The 21,788-nt window shown below is 39.9% G+C and overlaps 1 protein-coding gene across 15 annotated transcripts in view; it reads right to left on the reverse strand.

The window, feature by feature from the left end:
* The window catches only part of L3MBTL4 (L3MBTL histone methyl-lysine binding protein 4), a 492,784-nt gene that overhangs the window by 299,781 nt on the left and 171,215 nt on the right, over positions 1-21,788 (reverse strand). For all 15 annotated transcript variants that reach the window (XM_049112901.1, XM_049112904.1, XM_049112903.1 and 12 more), the window contains one exon: positions 20,393-20,484. In XM_049112901.1, the coding sequence (XP_048968858.1) occupies positions 20,393-20,484 (92 nt within the window). The remainder of the gene's footprint in view (positions 1-20,392; positions 20,485-21,788) is intronic.

A 21,788-nucleotide genomic window follows, 5' to 3' on the forward strand; every position in this document is an offset into this window, starting at 1 on the left:
TAAAAAGATTCATGGAAACTAATGAGAATGAAGATACAACCATTCAAAATCCTTGGGATGCAGCAAAAGCAGTCCTGAGGGGGAAACACATCGCAATGCAAGCATCCATTCAAATACTGGAAAGAACTCAAATACAAACGCTAACATTACACCTAAAGGAGCTAGAGAAAAAACAGCAAATAGATCCTACACCCAGCAGAAGAAGAGAGTTAATTAAAATTCGAGCAGAACTCAATGAAATCGAGACCAGAAGAACTGTGGAACAGATCAACAGAACCAGGAGTTGGTTCTTTGAAAGAATTAATAAGATAGATAAACCATTAGCCAGCCTTATTAAAAAGAAGAGAGAGAAGACTCAAATTAATAAAATCATGAATGAGAAAGGAGAGATCACTACCAACACCAAGGAAATACAAACGATTTAAAAAACATATTATGAACAGCTATACGCCAATAAATGAGGCAATCTAGAAGAAACGGACACATTCCTGGAAAGCCACAAACTACCAAAACTGGAACAGGAAGAAATAGAAAACCTGAACAGGCCAATAACCAGTGAGGAAATTGAAGCAGTCATCAAAAACCTCCCAAGATACAAGAGTCCAGGGCCAGATGGCTTCCCAGGGGAATTCTATCAAACGTTTAAAGAAGAAATCATACCTATTCTACTAAAGCTGTTTGGAAAGATAGAAAGAGATGGAGTACTTCCAAATTCATTCTATGAGGCCAGCATCACCTTAATTCCAAAACCAGACAAAGACCCCACCAAAAAGGAGAATTACACACCAATATCCCTGATGAACATGGATGCAAAAATTCTCAACAAGATACTAGCCAATCAGATCCAACAATACATTAAGAAAATTACTCACTATGACCAAGTAGGATTTATCCCCAGGACACAAGGCTGGTTCAACACTCGTAAAACAATCAATGTGATTCATCATATCAGCAAGAGAAAAACCAAGAATCATAGGATCCTCTCATTAGATGCAGAGAAAGCATTTGACAAAATATAGCATACATTCCTGATCAAAACTCTTCAGAGTGTAGGGATAGAGGGAACATTCCTCGACATCTTAAAAGCCATCTACGAAAATCCCACAGCAAATATGATTCTCAATGGGGAAGCACTGGGAGCCTTTCCCCTAAGATCAGGAACAAGACAGGGATGTCCACTCTCCCACTCTCACCACTGCTATTCAACATAGTACTGGAAGTCCTAGCCTCAGCAATCAGACAACAAAAAGACATTAAAGGCATTCAAATTGGCAAAGAAGAAGTCAAACTCTCCCTCTTTGCCGATGACGTGATACTCTACGTAGAAAACCCAAAAGCCTCCACCCCAAGATTGCTAGAACTCATACAGAAATTTGGCAGCGTGGCAGGATACAAAATCAATGCCCAGAAATCAGTTGCATTTCTATACACTAACAATGAGACTGAAGAAAGAGAAATTAAGGAGTCAATCCCATTTACAATTGCACCCCAAAGCATAAGATACCTAGGAATAAACCTAACCAAAGAGGTAAAGGACCTATACCTTAAAAACTATAGAACACTTCTGAAAGAAATTGAGGAACACACAAAGAGATGGAAAAATATTCCATGCTCATGGATTGGCAGAATTAATATTGTGAAAATGTCGATGTTACCCAGGGCAATTTACACGTTTAATGCAATCCCTATGAAAATATCATGGACTTTCTTCAGAGAGTTAGAACAAATTATTTTAAGATTTGATATTTGTGTGGAATCAGAAAAGACCCCGAATAGCCAGGGGAATTTTAAAAAAGAAAACCATAGCTGGGGGCATCACAATGCCAGATTCCAGGTTGTACTACAAATTTGTGATCATCAAGACAGTGTGGTACTAGCACAAAAACAGACACATAGATCAATGGAACAGAATAGAGAATCCAGATGTGGACCCTCAACTTTATGGTCAAGTAATATTCGATAAAGGAGGAAAGACTACCCATTAGAAGAAGACTGGTCTCTTCAATAAATGGTGCTGGGAAAATTGGACATCCACATGCAGAAGAATGGAACTAGACCACTTTATTCACCATACACAAAGATAAACTCGAAATGGATGAAAGATCTAAACGTGAGGCAAGAATCCATCAAAATCCTAGAGGAGAATGCAGGCAACACCCTTTTTGAACTCAGCCACAGTAACTTCTTGCAAGATACATCCAGGAAGGCAAAAGAAACAAAAGCAAAAATGAACTATTGGGACTTAATCAAGATAAGAAGCTTTTGCACAGCAAAGGATACAGTCAACAAAACTCAAAGACAACCTACAGAATGGGAGAAGATATTTGCAAATGACGTATCAGATAAAGACATTAAAGGGATTAAAAAAATTAAAAGACATTAAAAAAATTTAAGGGATGACAAAACCCAAAAATGAAATGGCTAGTTTCCAAGATCTATAAAGAACTTATTAAACTCAGCACCAAAGAAACAAAGAATCCAATCATGAAATGGGCAAAAGACATGAACAGAAATCTCACAGAGGAAGACATAGACATGGCCAACAAGCACATGAGAAAATGCTCTGCATCACTTGCCATCAGGGAAATACAAATCAAAACCACAATGAGATACCACCTCACACCAGTGAGAATGGGGCACATTAACAAGGCAGGAAACCACAAATGTTGGAGAGGATGAGGAGAAAAGGGAACCCTCTTACACTGTTGGTGGGAATGTGAACTGGTGCAGCCACGCTGGAAAACTGTGTGGAGGTTCCTCAAAGAGTTAAAAATAGACCTGCCCTACCACCCAGCAATTGCACTGTTGGTGATTTACCCCAAAGATACAGATGCAATGAAACGCCAGGACACCTGCACCCCGATGTTTCTAGCAGCAATGTCCACAATAGCCAAACTGTGGAAGGAGCCTCGGTGTCCATCGAAAGATGAATGGACAAAGAAGATGTGGTCTGTGTATACAATGGAATATTCCTCAGCCATTAGAAACGACAAATACCCACCATTTGCTTCAACGTGGATGGAACTGGAGGGTATTATGCTGAGTGAAGTAAGTCAGTCGGAGAAGGACAAACACTATATGTTCTCATTCATTTGGGGAATATAAATAATAGTGAAAGGGAATAGAAGGGAAGGGAGAAGAAATGAGTGGGAAATATCAGAAAGGGAGACACAACATAAAGACTCCTAACTCTGGGAAACGAACTAGGGGTGGTGGAAGGGGAGGAGGGCGGGGGTTGGGGGTGAATGGGTGACAGGCACTGGGGGGGGGCACTTGACAGGATGAGCACTGGGTGTTATTCTGTATGTTGGCAAATTGAACACCAATAAAAACTAAATTTATTAAAAAATAAAAATACATGTGCTTTCAGTTCTTAATGATTTATTTCTATTTCTTAATATGTAGAATGTTAACATGCTTTCAAAAGTGCAAGCTATATAAAAAGGTTCTCGAAGAAGTATCTCTCCCTCCCACTTCCTATCCATCCCATTCCACCTCTTACAGGTAACCAACCTCGCTGTTTTTTGGTCTATCCTTCCTGGGTTTCTTTTTGTAAAAATAAAGTTACATTTATGTTTTGTCTTACTTTTCCCTTCCTTCTCACACAAAAGTTAGCATACTGTATATGCTATTTTGCATGTCATTTTTCATTTTCTAACATCCCCTGGAAACCACTCCATGTCAGGTTACAGCAGTTGTCCACAATCTTTTTCACAGCTGTATTGTACTCCTACAGTGCATAAGTACCATAGTTTACTCAACCTTCTACTGTTCAGTGTATGCCTTTCTTTATATGAACATGAGATTGTTTTTAAATCTTTATGAATTGGCTTGTAAAATGTCGTAAGCACATTCACAGATCATTTTAGAAGCTTCCAAGGAAAAATTTAAGGGATGACAAAACCCAAAAATGAAATGGCAAGAATGAATGATTTCTCAGGAATATTTTATTTCTGCAAAAATAAATGTCATGTGTGTTTTTAATTCCTCCAGCCTTTTTCTCACATCTACTATGTTTCCTAGCAGATCGTATATAACAGGTTTTATGTGACTGCCTCCTGTTCACTGCTTTGAAATTTCTTGGTTAACTTCAAGAGTACTGCACACAGATACATGTGTGTATACACAACACTGATTAGAAAGTGAAGGGGGAGGAGAGACCATAGGGAGTATATTAATAATCCTGAAAGGAAACTGAAGAAGCCATAATAACGTAGAGAACATTTTTCATGTTTTAACAAAAGTGAAAGATACAAAATTGGGAATGGGGAAAAAACCAGCATTGTATGGAACAGACTATACCCTCTTCTCACATATGAATGATAAATTTAAGAACTGACAATAATTCACAGCCAGGAGTTAGGATGATGAACGTTATTCTTGTCAGCATTTTCAGAGGGTTTCTTGAGTGAAATTTGGGTGCTTTGGATAACACTGCAAGGAACACTACATGACCTAAACAGCCACAGCATTCTCCAGAGGGTTTCAAATAAAAAAAACAAGACATTCATTTTAACAACCTAAAAGGTAACTTTTCCTGAGAAGTAGCATTGTCTTTCATCAATCTCTTTTCTGTTAAGTGGTTTATTAATAGCCTATTTAATTTTTTCCTTTCTAAAAATCATCTATTTTATGAACATAATTGATAGCCATACTATAAAATTATATTTCATGGTGACAAACGGGAACTGGAATCACACACTAAAGCAAACAACAGTCTATTAAATTCAGTCATAAATAAGCATAAGGTCTGCAGATCCAAAAACAAACAAACAAACCAAAAAACAAAAAAAACCCACACAAAACAACAACAACAACAACAACAACAAAACTTCTACAGATAAACTCAAACCAGAGAGGTTAAGAGACTTCTCAAGGGTCACATAACTTGTTTAGTGGAAGACTGTAAATGAGGACCCAAATCTTCTGAAAGCTTGCCAACTGTTTGTTCCACATTAGGGGACAGATGTGGAAACATAACAAGCAAAACAAAACCTGACTCAAGGCCACAGAGGGCCTTAAGGGCATTTCCAAAGATGTACCATGTGCTCTTGGGTACATAAGTTAAGCTGTATTTAGACAGTTGCAAAATAATGAGTTTTATCACTAAACTAATGAGTTTTATTACTAAACTTTTCTATCGAAAAGAAAAAATATTACAAGTTCTATACCTTGAAAAAGCAAGTAAAAATAACATACCATTATTTAAAAATAAAAGGAATCAGAGCATTAGGAAAAAACAAAAACCAAACCAGTCAAAACAATACAAAAGGCCATGCTTAGAGAAAACTATACAGGCTTGTGGCAAAATTCCTTTATGAGTACAATGCATATGGCACTCATCACATGTGTGTGCCCTAAAACTACAAATATACAATGTAAACAGCTCCTGGACACTTAGTAGATATATGTGAGAAATTATGGACATTTTACTCTGTTATCACTGAGAACTTCACACAAAATCAGAGACATTATTCCTGTACTTGTTATTTTTGAGCCATTCTGCAGACTGTAGAGGGCTGGTGGCCATTAGCCCCAGCAGAGCAGCAGCTACATATGTGTAATAGAGCAGTGTCAATTATCTAAGTGGAAGATTCTATCTGCATGCCCACAGGCATTCTATTTTATTCACAGGCAAAAGTTGGCAGGCAACAATATTTTCCTGATCTTAATTCAGTATCAAAAGAAATTGGAGAAATTAGGTATGCAAAGGAATCACAGCCACTAAAGCATGCACTTTTAATGTGCCATGCAAAGGACTGGTCCAGGACCAGAGGCCTCTGGATTCCAAACCTTACATGATGGTTGTCAAAGGGAAAGATGTTTGTACACATTTTATATGCAAGATTTCTTATAACACCAAAGACCACTGCCATGAACCCAGTTGTTGTCTTCTTTCATGGTTTACCTCAGTAACATCTTCAAAATCTCAAACTGTTTGTATCTCCTAGGCTGAAATGTCACAATTTTAAATTGACAGGTGAGACCACAAGAAGTCTTATGTAGGCAAACTGGGATATAACAGCTTGACCACATAGAATTTAACTCTTAGTTAACACTGGATGATTTTCTTTAGTCACTGGGGAAAAAAATCAATCATGTTATTGGTAGCATAAAAAAATCATTCAAATACTGCAGAAGGGAACATAAAGAAACATTTTCCTAAGACAAATACAATCAAAGAGAAGTTACCAGAAGTGGAAAGAATCAATCTGCCAGATTATAAGTGTGATATTCTTGTTGGCTCACCATTTTATAAGACAAAAGGAAAAACAATAACAGCAACAACAACAAAAAGGAGTCTGAGTTTATGTTTAATTAATATATCCAGGACAATACAGATTTATCTGAAGAACCACCAAACACTCACTATCATATCCAACAATCTATAATAGCTAGGTACAATTATCTTACTAAACGAAAATGAAGAATGAGGAATAAGAAGGAATGAATATAGAGCCTGAGCTATCTTTTATCAGGCCATATACAGATGGCTTTTATACAACAAGCACTTACAGAGCACTTATCTCTGGGCCAAATCCTCTTCTAAGCACTTTACCAATGCCAATTCATTAAATCATCATAAAAGTCCTATGAAATAGGCATTATGTACATTTTGCAGATAATGAAACTAGGGCACAAGAGGTTATGTAATATGCCTAAGACCAAAGTGTGTATCTCGCTTTAGTATATGAGCAAGTAGTATGATAAATCAACACCATCCCACTTACTGACTAGAGACTTCAAAATTTTTAAACTTTTTATTTTATAATTAAAACTTAGAATGAGTTTTAAAAAAACTAAAATTAGTGGTCTGAATATGTGCTATTTGACCATAAATTATCCCCAAATGTCATATGAGAATTTAATACAGGGTAAAGGTAGCATTTTAAGTCAGGAGAGCAAAGATAAATGTCATTAGGACACATGACTATCCATTTGGGGAAAGTAATTGAACTATATGCATACCACAACAGCATATGTAAAAATAACTTTAGATGGAGAGAAAAGGGACACAATATAATGCAGCTATTAAAAAAGCAAGACAGGGATACCTGGCTGGCTCAGTTAGTGCAGCATGCAACTCTTGATCTTAGGGTTCTATGTTCGAGCCCCATGTTGAGTGTAGAGATGACTTTAAAAAAAAAGTAAGACACTGACCTCAATCTGCTGAGGTGTCATAAGAGCCATGACACACTGATAAATGTAAATCAAGCATTAAATGAGTAAAATACAACTATTTATATAAGCACTAAATACATACCTATGTAACTAAATATATACAGACTTGGAAGTATATGTGTCAAATTATTTTGAGTGGTTCACCTAGAGAGGTGAACCAACAGAAAGTCTTTTATTTTTATGCTCTTCTGTCTTATTAGAATTTTTAAATGCCATTGTAATTAGTTAAAAAATCAGCACACGTACACACACACAATTAAGTGATGACGATGCTAGGCAAGAAGACAGGACACAGGTCACAAGAAGCCTTATAGGTCTTGTTAAGGACCTTTCAGTTTATTCTTAGTGGATGAAGCACTAGCAAAAGCTTTTAAGCAGAGGGGAGGAAAAAAAAAAAACGTTTTTGCATTCTAAAAAGATCTCACTAGTGGCAGTGTAGAGAATTAACTTAAAAACAGCAAGATTAGATATAGGGAAGATGGTTATGGAGTTTTTTTTAATATCTACTGATAACTGAGAATTTGCCGTGTGCCACGTATACTATCTAACTCAGCTCACTAAAGCCTTACAATCCCCTGTATTAGAACTATACAATCCCCACGTAGGCTCGGAGACATTCACAAATACCCCACTTGCACAGCTAGTCAGTAAAACCTGGAATGTGAATTCAAGCCCTGCTCTGAGCTTCATTGAAAAGTTACATTCCATCCCAGAACACGGCAGGAACCTGGATAAGTGATGAAAGGAACACAGCCAATGCAGAGCCAGAGCCGGGAACAAGCAGGAGAGGCAGATGCAGTGCCCATGGAGGAGGCAAGACAGACAATACCTGAGGACTGACTGGATGCTGAGGATGAAGAAGGTAGGGAATTTTATGCTGATACCCAGCTTTCAGGCTTGGAAGAAATACACAGATTTTCCATAGTGTGTTAATTTTTACTTTTATGCTATCAATATTGACTGATACCTTCAAAGATTCTATAGACAGCTCATGAACAACATTTTTATAGCTACTTTTCAATTCCAGCTTTCTAGTGCATTACTATAGTTTCAACATCCCCCCAGGTACAGTATCTTGCAATGAATCTTTCATCTTAAAACTCTATTCACTGCAAACACTGGCAGGCTATGAGAGGTTATGAAACTCCTTCCTTGCTTTCTCCTCAGGGAACTTTATGATTTTCACCTGAGCTAACAATGGAAACTATCTGGAATATTAGAATCCCTCTTGGATTTCTCTTGTTTCAATCACAGATAAAATGGAGACCTTGGATATACCTGTATCTATAGGTATATAAAGATATAGATACACACACACACACACACACACAGCATACAATCCCGTATGTAAAAACATTTTTTTTATTCTTGTTTAAACTACACCTAAATGTGGCTGTTTTTAATGATGGGGTAGGGATAGGGTCCATGGTTTTGAGGATTCTAGAAACCTCCTGAATTTTAAAATTTTGTGTGCAAATGGAAAAAAGCACTCCTCTAAGGAGATTATCAATAGCTTTCATTAGATGTCCAAAAGGGTCTAATACCTAAAAAAAAAGAGCCACATGGCTGTCCTTTAAGGGAATCTGTCATTAATTAATCCCATGACTAAACAACATATTTAGGAGTCTTCAATAAGCAGACACAAGCAGTTCACTGCAGCTGTTCATCATAGGTATACAGGCCAGGCAACAAGGCATGTTTCAAACCCTGCTTTTTCAAACTGAGGCCTATTTTTGCCATCTATTTGTTAGGCTAATGGGAAAAAACATCACCTACATAATGAAACATAACTTGCTGCAAGGCTTCAGTTAAGATGGCAATGAAGGATGGCTGATTGTGTATTTTTACATAGTAGTCTCATTTTAGAGACTACTTCTCTGTTATTTTGAACATTTTTCATAGGTTAATTCTGTATCCCAAACTGTTGCCAAGATTATACCAAGAAGCACTCTACAAAAAGAGAACACAGAACTCATGGCACAACAAAAGTATTCTTTAATAACCTAGTGGCTCTCATTCCTCCTGCTTTGTTGTGAATCTACTCTACTATAATCTCAGATGCAAAAATTCTCATTTCTCCAGAACTACTGACCTTACTGACGGTAGGAAATTTGGCTGAGATGTGTGTGTGCGTGTGTGTGTGTGTGTATCCACATACCCTTACCTACCCACTGACTGAATTACAGTCTCAGAAACAAAAAGAAAGCACATAGCAGAGTGAGTAGAATACTGTTAGATTTAGGCAGCTTTATACCAATAAAGATCTTTACGGACAAAGAAAGAACCCACACAGTATGATATAAAGGACTACATAGAGAGAACTTTTAAAAATAACTTCTGAAGTTGTCTGATAATTCACTGGCCAACACTGAGTAGACTCCACAAATCACTGAGTATAGTGTCTAAAGCAATAAGCCCACATAGTTTTTCCCCAAATGACTAAACTCTCCTAGGGTAAAAAGACAGAGGTACTTCTAATATAAATTTGCTTCAACTGAAGGAGAAGAGCTGTCAAAACTGTCTATTTTTTATTCAGAATGCCATTTTCTTTTAAAATTTCTCTTCCTCTGAACATCTCTGAACATGACATTGGGCTTCCAGCTGGAACTGCAGATAAGCAGCCTTTATGGGGCTCCAGGCCCTTCCAAGAAGGAAAAAACAATCATGATCGAACTGTCCAACCTCACTACTTCAAATCTGCTAGACTATTTCTCAGGCCTCTGGTACTTTGAATTCCACCATTACGGAGAAGTGGGTTCTAAGAATAGGAAAAATATCTGAGCTACAAGATCAGGATGTATCTCCAGTTTTGCCCCAGAACTTACAGTTCTAGAGAAGATGAGAAATGAACATGAATGAGAATTCTCTGTTCTTCAGAGTCTCAGACATTAATCAGCTTAAATGACTTCACATTGCAAGGCTACAGTCTAGTTATAAGACACACTTCTTTCTCTGCCCAATATGCCTTGGGATTTAAGCCCCAATCAAACATGTGAATATAATACACACAGTATTTTTTTTTAAAGAATATGTTTTTTTTCCTTAGACAACTCTTATATATCAATGAAGTTATCTTAAAACAAGGGTCAGAAAAATACATATAGGAGACAAAAACAAATAGGAAAACAAACAAGCACACACTTTAAGTTAATAAAAAAGGATATAGACCAAGGCTATAATCTGATTCTAAGTCTATCAGAATTCACAGTATAATGAGGTATTTTATTTTCACTAAAACTTCATGGTCATCATGTGCCTAATGATTCGTAGTTGAAGTCTCATCTAAGAAGGATCCATATTAAACCATGATAGTGTTATCAGTGATTATCAAGTATTTTGGAAGCATGATCAAAGCACAAAAAAACCCTTGACATCTGAGTGAATTGTTTTGGTTAGAAAGGTCCCACTCATCTGAAGTAGTTCTACAGGGGGTTATAACAAATATGAATTTTCATGGTAGTATCTTTCTGCACCTGCAAAGTTAAACACATATCCAGACTCTTTTATCAAAAAGAAAACACAGACATGGGTTTTTCAGATTCTATTTAATGTACTGGCATATTTTAAAAATATATTTCAGGTCTAGGTACAGAAGTTAAATTTAGAGAGAGTGTAAGCTATTCCTTTCACTTGAACTTGACCAAGGAAGGCTGAGAGAAAATGGGAGTCTGTTCAAATACAGCTATCATTTCCAGGGCAATTAGGAGGTTAAATTAGGAAGGTGCCGTTGTTTCCCAACTACTCCCAGCCGTTTCCAAAAGAAGCCTCCCCACCACCACATCATCCTACAGATGGCTGAAATTTTCTTATGAGGACTCAAAAGTATTTCCTTCCCAAATCATAACAGGTTATCACAGATTTCAAGGGAAGTGGAGGGACAGAGTGCAATACAAGAACGTGTTAAGAAGCGTCCAAGATAAAGACATGGCAGAAGAAAGCAAGGGAGGAAAGGTGGCAAAGCCAAAGTCTACATAATGATTTTGCTTTGCTTTTGATGACCAAGGAGAGGGAATGTTTCTGTTTTCCTCATGAAGGCCAGAGGACGAGCACCATGACGAGAGTGAAGGATGTGGAATGGCGGCATCCGGCAACACTGAGATTTCAGATGGAGCTCCAATCATGAGTGATTTTCAGGCTGGACACTCAGCCTGAAGCACAGAAGATCAGGACATGGAGATCAAACACCACAGCTGGTGCCATGCTTGATGAGGAGCAGCCAAGAGCATCACTGTGGCCCAGCAGGGCAAGCCCAACAAGGACGAAGCCTCGGGAGACCTGGTCCCAGCTAGTGCTCTGAATGAATGCTGTCGGGCAGGGTGGGCTCTGGGAAGGGCAAAGGTCTAGAATCTGAGAAGTGTAACTTTAAGAATTCTGGCATTTAATAAAGTGAGCCACATGTCAGACACTGTATTGGGCTAAACACTGTATATACATTTTATGTAATTCCTCAACAGTCTCGAAGGAGCAGAGCGAGTGGTATTATCTGCCACTTTCAGTGAAAAACTACGAGTCAGCGAAATCCATCACAGAGTCCTTCTTCTATAAACAAGAGGAAAGAAACTGAAAGGACTCAATAAGGCAGCACATGTACAAGCACCAAGGCACAATAAAAAGATGCTCAAAAATGCACCTCTCTCAAGGAATCACAAAGCAGAAAGAATTTTTTTTAAAAAACAGAAAGAAACCCAGTCAGTCTTCACAGAGATTACAGTTCTACCTAGAGACATAACACATTTACGTGTAATCACACAGAATGACATAAAAAGCAGACATGCTATGTACACAAATGACAAACAGAGCCATGGTTTACAAACACCATTCCAGCAATGGTGTGCAGGAAGCTTAATGGTGGGGCTGGACAGAGAGAGATCATTTTAGGAAGTTTCATTACAATTGCTATGAAAATAAAATGCAGGTCCACTCCTACAATAAGGCAGCAATGGTAGGGCCAGGAGAAGGAACTGAAGGGCAAACCTGAGCAGACCAGATTGACAAACATAGGCCAGAAGAGAGAAGAGGAAGGGAAATGAATGCAGAGGCCCTTCCCTGGACCAGTAACCCACAAAGCAGACGCAGGAAGGCAGACTGGGAAAAGGAGTCCCGTTTGCACATGCTGAGTGTTAAGACTGCTGGGGGCCACCCAGGGGAGGAGTGGGAGGACCAAGAGAAAGGTCAAGGAGGTTACACACTCCATGGGGTCAAGGCAAAACTCAAGATGCCCCAGGGGCCATGCAGAATGGAGCCCTAAGACTGAAGCCCAGAAGAAGAGGACTTTCGGGAGTGGCTAGGACCAAGCAAAAGCAGCAGCTGATAGTGGACAGCATTCCAGGGCAGAGGGAGTAGAAGCCAAGGCCTGACACGCACCTGGCTTTGAATTCAGGAAAGGGAGTCTTGGTCTCTTCTGCAGGCAGTTTCAGGTAGCAGTGGGAATAAAGGCCAGAATGCAGAGTTGGAGGAGGAAAAGGTTAGAAAATGAAAAAAAGAGAAAATGCAGGCCAACATTACAAGAAGCTAGAGCAGACTAAGGAGATGAGATATTAAGGGGAATACATGACCAAGGGACAGTATGCTTTCTTAAATTTGAGACAGTTAGGTAAATTTATATTCCAGATACAAACACTTAGAAGGAAGCAAAGGTAACTTATAAGCAGGACATGAGATGACTGATGGGTAGTGGACCAATGGCCTCTAGAAAAGCAAAAAACAGGAAAGCTCCAGAGTATAGGTAAAGGGGATGAGGGGTAGGAGGAGGGTACTTCTCCCAGTTCAACATGAGAAAGAGGTATGAGTAGGTGTGAGTGAAGGTTTGTGACAGAACATGGAGGGAGGTCGCACCACATCCACCAAGGGAGTGACAGCTTCTTGCTGGAAATGAGGCAGATGCCTGAGAGGACTGCCTTCCTAGGAATCAGGGAGTGCTCAGACTGACAAAGGGTGGCCAGGCACTGCCCTCTTAGCAGAGACTGTAGATCTACAGTGCCACCAATCTGCAAGGCTTTGTGGTCCTTCTCCAACAGGGCTTGTCAGCTTAGTTAGGTACAGAAGTTAGAAGGCACATATGATTCATCCAGAGCCCGGATTCTGGCAGACATATATGGGGAGAGGATGACGGAGGATGAGGTAGTCAAAGATCCTGACAAGAGAATGGTTGATTTGATGGAACCAGGGGACCTAGCCTGGCCAGGCGGAAGATGTAAAGCCAGAAGGAAGAAAAGGGACAAATTCAACAGCTATGAGTCTTAATTAAAGGAAAAACTGGTACTGTGGGAATAAGGGAAAGAAAGGGCTGCAAGGGCAGTGGATGGGACCAGACAGTGAGATTTAAAGTTCCACAGTGCAGAAGAGGTTCAATTCTGATTTATGCAAGTGTGGCACGAAGCAGGTGGACTGCATGGGAAATGAGGGTCAGGCTCAGGTGGAGGCACTCGTGGTACTAGGCGGCTCATGTAGGCAAAGGATGTCCAAGGATGAGAGGGACACTGGGGCAGGAGCAGAGGGGAGCTCAGGGTGGGTAGCACGTGAGCATGCATATGCACACAGGTGCACACTCACACAATCCAATGAAGTAACAAGAGTGGAAACAGTAGGGAGGAGATGGCATAAACCTCAAGGTAGGGAGGGCTGCAAAGTGACAAAATACTAAGGAGCAGGAAGTAGGAGGCTAGGCCCACTGACCTCGGGGAGAGGGGAAAGTGCACTCTCGGAAAGCAGAGGTTATAGTGAAGCAGCTGTGCAGGCTAGCTGGAGAAAGGAGGGACTGACATGTTGAACTATTAAGGATAATGCATCACTTGTTTATTTTTTTTAAGATTTGTTTATTATTTAAAGATTTTATTTATTTCTTTGAGAGAGAGAGAGAATGAGCAGCAGTAGGGGCAGAGAGGGAGAGAGAAACTCTCCTTCAAGCAGATTCTGTGCTGAGCCTGGAGTCTGACATGGGGCTGGATCTCACAACCCTGAGATTGTGACCTGAACTGAAATCAAGAGTTGATCATTTAACCTACTGAGTCACCCAGGCACCCTGATACATCACTTGTTTTACCACTGGGGTTGCTGCAGCAGTCACAGAATGACGGGAGGGAGCCGGCTATGAGAAGCTACTCAGGCCAGAGACAGGGACAAATCAGCACAGTAATGGAAAGGCGATGGCACCTGTGGTCAGTGGCTTCCAAAGACAGCCATGTCCTGATCCCTGAACCTGTGAATATGGTACGTGACATGACAAAAGGTATCTTGCAGATGTGATTAAGTCTGGAGAATCTTGAGATTGAGAGGCTATCCTGGATTATCCAGGTTGTCCCAATGTCATCACAAGTGTCCTTGCAGGAGGGAGGCCAAAGGACCAAAGCAGATGTGACCATGGAAACAGAGGTTGGAGTGATGTGAGCCCACGAGCTAAGAAATGTAGGCAGCCTCTAGAAGCTACAGAAGGCAAGGAAACAGATTCTCCCCTAGAGCCTGCAGAAGGAACATAGCCCTGCTGGCTCATTTTAGACTTCTGGAACTTTAAGATAACAAATTTGTGTTATTCAGGGACACCTGGGTGGCTCAGCAGTTGAGTGTCTGCCTTTGGCTTGGCGTGATCCTGGAGTCCAGGATCGAGTCCCACATTGGGTTTCCTGTATGAAGCCTGCTTGTTCCTCTACCTATTCTCCCTCTACCTATGTCTCTGCCTCTCTCTGTGTGTCTCTCATTAATAAAAAAATAAATAAAATCTTTTTAAAAAAATAAATAAATTTGCGTTATTCTAAGCCACTAAGTTTATAATGATTTGTTACAAGAGCAAAAAAAGAAAAAGAAAAAGAAAAAGAAAAAAGAAAAAACAACTCCCTTGCTATATAAACTCAAACTAAAACTATATACTACACTATAAAAGACACATGAAGTCCAAGAGTTTCAGCTTTTCCATGATGACTTTCACCTTGTTCTGAAATACCTATTTTTAAAATATGCAAGTGTCCTTGACCTGCAGGGGCTCAAGCACTCATTTAGCCTATCTGCTCAGCCATCCAACACTGGTTGGGGAGACAGGAACATCTGCTGGGCATAAAAGCAGAGTTTTCTGGGCCAGTGACTGACAACAACCGGGATGTGTGGTTTGTGGGACAAGAACAGTTTAGGGCGAGGGAGAGCTAGGCTCCCTGTCAGACTTGCCCCCAGAGTGCAGGTGGAGGTCCCCTCAGCTCCTGGCCAGCTAACAGGAGGGGCAGTACCTGCCTTCATGCTAGTCCTTCGCCATCGCCCAACCCTCACTCCCACCAGCATGAGCCCAGCAGAACAGAAGCTGGCAAGTCCACAGGTCAGAGTGCACAGGTGGAGACAGCTTCAGGAAAGGGGAGGGTCTTGAAGTTCAGAGAACAGGAAGAGAGGTAGAGGCCTCACACTTGGATAAAGACTCTGAATAGTTAAGCAGAGCAGCAACAAGCAGGAGCCAGTGTGTGGCACGGAGCCTGACTGGCACGGAAGAAGCTCTGTGTTGATATGCGTCTGCAGATGGGGCTAGACTCTAGGGACTTTGATTCCAGGATGGCATATTTGAACTTGTGATGGGCAAGAGGGTGGGAAGGATGCTTTAGGGAGATACACAGGATGGTTAGACGACTGGCAGGGAGAGATAAAAGAGAAAAGTATTAGAACCAACTTCAAAACAAAACAAAAAATATTTTAAAGTTTGAATCAAATCAAATCAAGATAGGTGCATTTCACCAGTAATGAAGAGAAAATGTTTTTATACTTTCTGTCAACAGAAGGTGTTTATATCCTTGTGTACTCACTACCCAGATGGTAAAATAAGCCATAAATTACACTTTAGTTTGTCTTATACAAAAAGAAATTCAAAATAGACCTAAAGATATGCAAAAATCTCATGCAAATAAAATAAGCATACTTTTAAAACTATAAACATAAAAATATATATACACATACATATATGTTTTCTTAGTAGAATACACATTTGATTTGTATAACGAAACTGATCACCTGTGTGTCTGTGTGTCACTGGTACACTTTCTAAAACCTAAGCATTAGGATGAAAATTATATATTAAATATCTTTTTAATAGTTTTCCAATCAGGATATGCAAACTATTTCACCCCATTTTCAACATGTCAGTGTCCAAAGCTGAAAAGTTCTATCTCAGCTGCCTGACCTGAACACTATTATCACAATATTTACACAATTAAAATGGACAGTAACAGTCAAGAGCACAATATCACTCCAAAGCTGAGCTCAATCTGACCATCTTTCTCAGAAGACTGGCCTGAACTACCTGCCTCTTTTATTTTACTGAAACCCATTTTCTTTTTTTTTTTTTTTAAATTTTTATTTATTTATGATAGTTACAGAGAGAGAGAGAGAGAGAGAGGCAGAGACACAGGCAGAGGGAGAAGCAGGCTCCATGCACCGGGAGCCCGATGTGGGATTCGATCCCGGGTCTCCAGGATCACGCCCTGGGCCAAAGGCAGGCGCCAAACCGCTGCGCCACCAGGGATCCCTGAAACCCATTTTCAATTTTAAACCACGTTACTTCATCTTAGAGTACAAATGTCCAAGCAGAGTAACACTGTATCTTGAACACAAGCATCTTCAATCATCAGGACAAATCAGACATAGTAACTGGTAAGCTTCTTTATCCTCGTTCAGGGTTGGATGAGATGCTACCTCTGCATGGAACACCTAGGAAACTCATTTCTTGTACATTCCACTGACAGTGAACATTCTACCTCCCACTGTTGCCATATTTTGGGACACATCTTATATCCTAGGTAGATGGCAAGATTTTCAAGCAACCATGTCATAAAATCCTTAGTGAAAATGTGAGTAGCCTGACTTAAATTATGAGTGAAGAGAAAGGCATGCCAACAGGTCAGACATGACCACTTTCTCTCATGCTAATATTTTATGGTCACTTTCAGAGTCGACAAAATTAGAGTCCACAAGCTTGAGAAAGTCATATTTTAAAGTCACATTATTAGCCAAGGAGCCCTCAAAGGCTGTGTCCTCTGCTCACCGCTCATCTCTACTCTGTGGAAAGAGTTGTGGAGTCTACTTACACTCTCTAAAGGGAACCTATCGCTGCCTTTGCATGCCACATGTCCCCTCACTTAAGCGCTTATTGGCACCTCTTTTGTCAGATCTCTGCAAAGTCGAGGGAGAAAATTAGAGAGGGAGAAAATTAGACGACCCATAACCTACGATTACACAGTTCCCTATATTGCCAGAGGGATTTAATTCAGGAACAGAAATCTCACATTGGCCCCTTGGAGATTTTTTAGTGAATACTACGTCACAAGGGAAAACCTGGGGGAGAAATTCTCTGATCTGCAGGTGTTCTTGTACTGGCTGAAGGACCCTGAAGCGTTCTAAAGGAGAAACGGAGAAACCGTGCTAATAAACTCACTGGCTGAGCTGAGGGAAGAATGCAGACACTGGTCAGAACCTAAGGGCTCTGCCATCAGCCAAAATCCACCTTGATCTAGGAATGAAGGCACATTTCAGCCTAACATGCTAACATGTGATCCAATCCTCAGTGGAGGTAAGAGAGGGATCCTTGTCTGGGAATACACAGGGGTCTGATTTCTAAGACCCTGCATCGCTCACGGCCTATTTTGCTACATATAAGTACAGACTTCAATCACTGACTGTTCTTACATTTTCGTGGTCTCTGGCTACCTTGAGACGTTACAGAGGTCCCATTCATGCCCAAGCAGGGTCACAAGCCAGGCCTATGTCCTGTGGTTGAACCTGGCACCCTGGACCTAGCTAGATGACATCTGCCCTTGTGGCTCACAGCACCTGACAGGCCTGAGCTGGCCCTGAGGCTGGCTCACTCCAATCTCCTGACCTGCAGTGACCACAAAGCAAGGACACAGATGGGCCCAGGGACAGAGAGAAAGGGAAACTACAGGTTGCACTGGCTTGCCCTAGTCAGAGCCAACTCTCTTTAAGGATCCTCCATGCTCAGAAGTGGAAGGAGGTTACCCAGAAGTCATTCAACACTGACTGGTCATGAATACACTATGAACAGACACTGTGAGGAAACATGAAAAAGAAGGAAGAAGAGACCACTTACCCAGGGAACTTAACCTGCTTTGGGGGGAGCAAATACCCTAAGTCTCATCACATGACAGTCTCACCAGGAGTCAGCAGGGCCTGCATGGTTCTTATAAGCTACAACCACACTGGACTCTATCCTGCACGGGAAGCCTATGGAGGTTCTCAAGCTCCAGGATGCCTGGCCCCACCCCATGAGGTTCTAATTTACTAGGTCTCCAGAACACTCATACATCTAGGTTTTCCAAAGCTCCACAAAGGCATCCAATGTGAAGACTGGGTTAAGTAGAAATCCAATAAAGCCGGATAACTGAGGTTCTCTGAGATCTGAATTTAAAGTTTCATTATTTTTCTTGCATGCTGTTGCTATTGGGCAATAACTAATCCAATTAATTGCAAGCTTGTTTCTATGAGGCTGTCCAGACAAGAACAAACTATGAATTGATTAACCATATGGTATTTCTTCTCCCTTTTCTAGGAGCAAGAAAGAACTAGCACAGAAAAAAAAATGTGTTTCAATTCAAGTATGAAGTACTGAAATGGTTCCCAGCTTTTACAAAGAAATGTGAACATTTATAAATGTATGGGTTATAATTTTTTTATCATGAAAAATTTTAACATGTATAGGAGAGTTAATAATGTAATGGAATCCCATGTATCCACTAGCTGATTCAAGTTACCAATTTATCAATCTTGCTTCATTATCATCTCCACCTAATATATACATCTCCATTGTCACTCAAAAAAAAAAAAAAGACTGGGTTAAATATGAAATATTTAGTATTTCTTAAATGTGAGCTGCCAGCACTGGTTTCCCTTTCTTTCCTTATTTGTTTCACTTCTCTCCCATTCTACTGCCATGGCCAAGCTTAAAACTGTTAGCCCTTTTGGGGCACCCTGATGGCTCAGTCAGTTGAGCGTTCAACTCTTGGTTTCGGTTCAGGTCCTTCCTGATCTCGGGGTCATGATCTCAAGGTTGTGAGACTGAGTCCTGTGTCAGGCTATGCGCTCAGATGGGAGTCTGTTTCTGATTCTCTCTCCCTCTCCTTCTGTCCCTCTCTGCTACATTCTCTCTAAAATAAATAAATAAATCTTTAAGGGACACCTGGGTGATTCAGCGTTGAGTGTCTGCATTTGGTTCGAGTCCCGCATCAGGCTCCCTGCGTGGAGCCTCTTCTCCCTCTACTATGTCTCTGCCTCTCTCTCTCTCTCTCCCTCTGCTATGTCTCTGCCTCTCTCTCTCTCTCTCTCTCTCTCTCTCTCTGTCTCTCATGAATAAATAAAATCGCTAGCCCTTTTGCATGATAAAAAGTACTAGATGTAACTCAACAAATACCATAAAAAGGAAAGCAAATAAAAAGTGTTAGCTTCTCAGTGCTGGTTAAAATGCAATACAATGATGTAAATCTTATACAATTTTTTAATATAAATTCCCCTGAAATACTGAAAAATACAGACCAAGAAGAATAGAAAGAGTAGCAGAAGATTTCAGAAGATTTAATACCTCAGGTAAAGATGATCCCCCTGAAGGCACAAGCCCCCCCCCCGCCCCTCCTCCCCGCCATGTCAATAGTCATTTGGTCAAGCAAGCCCACACAGGCTGCTCTGGGCATCATTAGAGTCAGGTAGAACATCATTTAGGGGTTTCGCTGTCTCCCCCACATGTTGCCTGACCCACCACTTTCATGCAACACATCGAAACAGATCCCTCGAACCTGATCCTTGGGTGGTCATGTGCAGGTAATACCTGCTAATACAAAGAAAGCCTAGCACTTAATGTTCACTATGTGCATGTTGCATCCAGTGTCCCTTATGTGTACAACTGATTTAATCCTCCAGCACCCCAAAGAGGTAGGCATGGTAGCTTCCTTACATTACAGGTGAGGGAACTGGAGCACAGAGAGACTGGATGACTTGTTCAAGGTCACAGAGCTAGAAGGTGGGAGCGCTAGGTTTCAAACCCAGAAGTCCAGCTCCAGCTCCAGCTCCTGAGCACATATTCTCATCACAAAGGCTTCCATTAGCTTTGTTATGTTATTTTCCAGTGAAATCTACAAATCAAAAAGGTTGGGTGTTCTGTGTAGGCAAATGACTTCCTTCTAATTAATGCTCTTAAGTGTTCATTCCTTGCCAAAATATAAGACTGTTAGTAGTTCACCTTGGAAAACAGTTCAACAGGTGCTGCTATAGCCTTCTGTTCTGTCAAGTACTGCTCCCAAGACCATGCTTCCTGTGCAGCCACTGACGGGTCTGGAAAAGAAAACACAGTGACTGTTCTTGAAACAATTAGTGACAGAAAAATAATACTTAATTGAAGATAAACTCAACAAGCAGGCTGATTAATCAAATAGGTATTCAGGAAACCCAGTAACTAATAAAAATTTTATTTCTCACTTTCTGTGAGCATTTAGTAAAATCATCTAACCAGTCCACAGTCAGCTTCTCCTGTATTACAATAGGCCTATGAATATAGTCCCCTCTCTAAGAAGACCGTTGATAAATGTTAAACATGGGTAGTTTCTTACTCCTCTCAAAGAACAATGAAGACGTTTCTAGGTGAATGACTTGAAAATATCTGTATAATTTCCTTTCGCTTTCATACCTCTTTTGGGAAAGAATATCAGTTAGTACAACCTGTTGGAAGGCAATGTGGAAATATACGTCAAAAGCTTTAAAATGTTTTCATATATTTTGAACCAGCAATTCTGCTTCCAGCAATTTGTCTTAATGTGCTTACAGCAAATGTACCCAAGGGGCAAACATGAGGGTTTGTATCCTATTACTCCTCATAATAATGAAACATTGGAAATAAACTACAGGTCCACCAGGTGAGGGTTAATTATATGCATTGCAGACATGTCATTTTAATAATAGGCTGTAAAATTACATTATAAAAGATTAATGGCAGAGAAAGAAAGACTATGTTAATGATACACTACTAGTGGAAAAAACCCAGCAGTTTAGGACAAAATGATACTTTTTGGTAAAATGCATAATAGAAATATGTATTAAAATTATGACTAAAGACTAAAATTACGTAAATCAAAATCTTAAATGAAGTTATCTTTAGTTGCCAGGATTATGGTTCATCTCAATATTCTCTGCACTTTATTTTTCTGCTTTCCAAATTTTCTACATCAATAACCCCCTTCGTAATTCAATAAAAATATCATTTTATTTTTATTTTTATTTTTATTTTTTTTGTAAAATATCATTTTTAAATAATAAAAATCTGCTGGAAAGGATTGATAATTGTTTTAAATTTATATTTCTATGTCCCAGTAATTGCCCCTCTAGGATTAACATGCTAAGCAGTCACGATAAAAGTTGATAGTAAAAATATACATCACAACATTATCACAGCAAAAACACAGTAGAGTATTAATATGGGAGAAAGGTCAAATAGACTATAATACATGTACATTTACACATAGGCACATATGTACATATGATTATAAAGTTATTAAAAAGTACAGATAGATATAGATTTTTTTTTTAGATTCAGATTTTATTTATGTATTTGACACAGAGATAGAGCAGAAGCAGAGGTAGCA

This window comes from Canis lupus, chromosome 7 (genome assembly GCF_003254725.2).
Source record: "Canis lupus dingo isolate Sandy chromosome 7, ASM325472v2, whole genome shotgun sequence".
NCBI lineage: Eukaryota > Metazoa > Chordata > Mammalia > Carnivora > Canidae > Canis > Canis lupus.